The 1,784-nt window shown below is 54.7% G+C and overlaps 1 protein-coding gene across 1 annotated transcript in view; it reads left to right on the top strand.

Annotated features, from left to right (window-relative positions):
* The window catches only part of LOC103808825 (gametocyte-specific factor 1-like), a 4,496-nt gene extending 3,446 nt beyond the window's left edge, over positions 1-1,050 (top strand). Inside the window, exons 3-4 of the mRNA XM_009081630.1 lie at positions 193-279; positions 986-1,050. Coding sequence (XP_009079878.1) covers positions 193-279; positions 986-1,050 — 152 coding nt within the window. The remainder of the gene's footprint in view (positions 1-192; positions 280-985) is intronic.
* The last annotated feature ends 734 nt before the right edge of the window (positions 1,051-1,784 follow it).

Here is a 1,784-nt window from a genome sequence, read left to right as displayed (position 1 = left end):
TCAGCGTTCCTGGGAGCAGAGCATTCACTTGCTCATTGGAAAGGGCTGGAAGTTGCTGGATTTCAGCTCAGTCCCTGGCTGCACCCAACCTGGTTGCATTGGGCTTCCAAGCCAAGAGATGTTTTACAGTGTGAGCCAAAGCACTGAATGGATTTAAGGCCTCTAGTCACTGTGTTTTCTCTTTCCCCGAAGCAAATCAAGCCTGTGACCACCAGCAGAAGCAGGTGAATGATGGGAGCACATGGCAGGCACCTCCCTGCGATGAGGACTGGGACAAGGGTGAGGAACTTCCCCATCTGCCATACTGCTGCATTCTCCCTGGCCCTGTCCTTCAGCTCCTCTGGGGACAATGTCCCCAACACCTTAGGTCTCCCTGGTAGGGCTCCCCCCAACACCTCAGGTGTCATGAATCTCTACACCCACCAGGCTAGTCTTGGATAGAGACCAATCCCAAATCTCTGGAGAACTGCCATGCAGAGAGATTTCCAAGCATCTCTTCCTCCCATATAAGCTTTTGTACCTCCTGTGCAGTGATGCCAGTGGAAACAACAGTGATGCCAATGGAAACATGATAACTTCTATGTTCCTCAGTTAAATGAGTGAAGCAGACACGGACATCATAGACCAACTCTTCCTCTCTCTTCGACATGTAGGAATATGACAGAGATATTCCTGATTGTGGAATAGTTTGAGTTGGAAGGACCGTAAAGCCCATCCAGTCCCACCTCTGCCATGAGCGGGGACACCTTCCAGCAGCCCAGGTGGCTCCAAGCCAATCCAGCCTGGCCTGGAACACTTCCAGGGATGAAGCAGCCACAGCTGCTCTGGGCAACCTGTGCCAGTGCCTCAGCACCTCACAGGGAGGGATTTCCTCCTATTATCCCATCCAGACCTGCCCTCCCACTGCTGAAAGCCATTTAGCCACTGATCTGCTGATGCTTTCTGGGGTTTCTTTGCTTTGAGCCACATCTATTTCCTTCCACAGAGGCGTTGGAACAGGCTGAGTCTGCGTTTGTTTGGGGTATGACCAATTCTGCCATGAGCAGGTAGGGAATGTTCTTGACTGATTCCTGACACCAGTGCTTGTCTAGAGAAACCTGACTGGCTGGGCAGGGGCTGCCCTTGCTGCTGCCCTCCCTGGGAGGAGGATGCTGCTGAGCAGTGGGTGGGCAGTGTCCTGGGGCTGGGTTGAAGAGGAGAAGGAAGCCCTCAGGGACACACCTCCTGCCCCTGTGGAGGAGCTCCATTACAACCCCTTACCATACTATGGTGGCACAGCACCAACCCCATGGCCCTGCTGTAGTAAAATGCCTAGATGTGAGCCAGTGCCTTTGTGAGATGTGACCAAAGTGTCTCAATTCCAGCAGCTCCTGGGACGTAACCAACCGCTTACCCTCAACACTGTGCCCGCCTCAGACCCTGCCCTTCAGCCAGGCTGTGAGTATGTGCTCAGGGCTGAGACAGCTGCTGGTGCCTGCAGCAGTGCTTTGTGGCCTCCAGTGCAAGGCCAGGAGGGGTTGTGCCCACCACCTGCCTCTTGAGAGCAGTTTCTGAGGGGATCTGGGGCTTGGATCATCCTCTCTGGTCTTTATTTCCTCCTCTTGGCATCCCTGCATGGCCATGGCCCTGCTTATCCAGCCCCACTCCCCGGGTACATGGCTGTGTCTCTAAACAGGTCTTCCACACCATCTCTACTGTCTCCTTTTGCCCCTCACCTCCCTCTGAGGTGGGCTCTGCTCACTGTCAGGCACAGCTGAGTCAGGCTGGGCTGGAACTGGGGCTGC

This window comes from Acanthisitta chloris, unplaced genomic scaffold, assembly GCF_000695815.1.
Source record: "Acanthisitta chloris isolate BGI_N310 unplaced genomic scaffold, ASM69581v1 scaffold14929, whole genome shotgun sequence".
Lineage (NCBI taxonomy): Eukaryota > Metazoa > Chordata > Aves > Passeriformes > Acanthisittidae > Acanthisitta > Acanthisitta chloris.
This window is presented reverse-complemented; position numbering and strand designations above follow the sequence as displayed.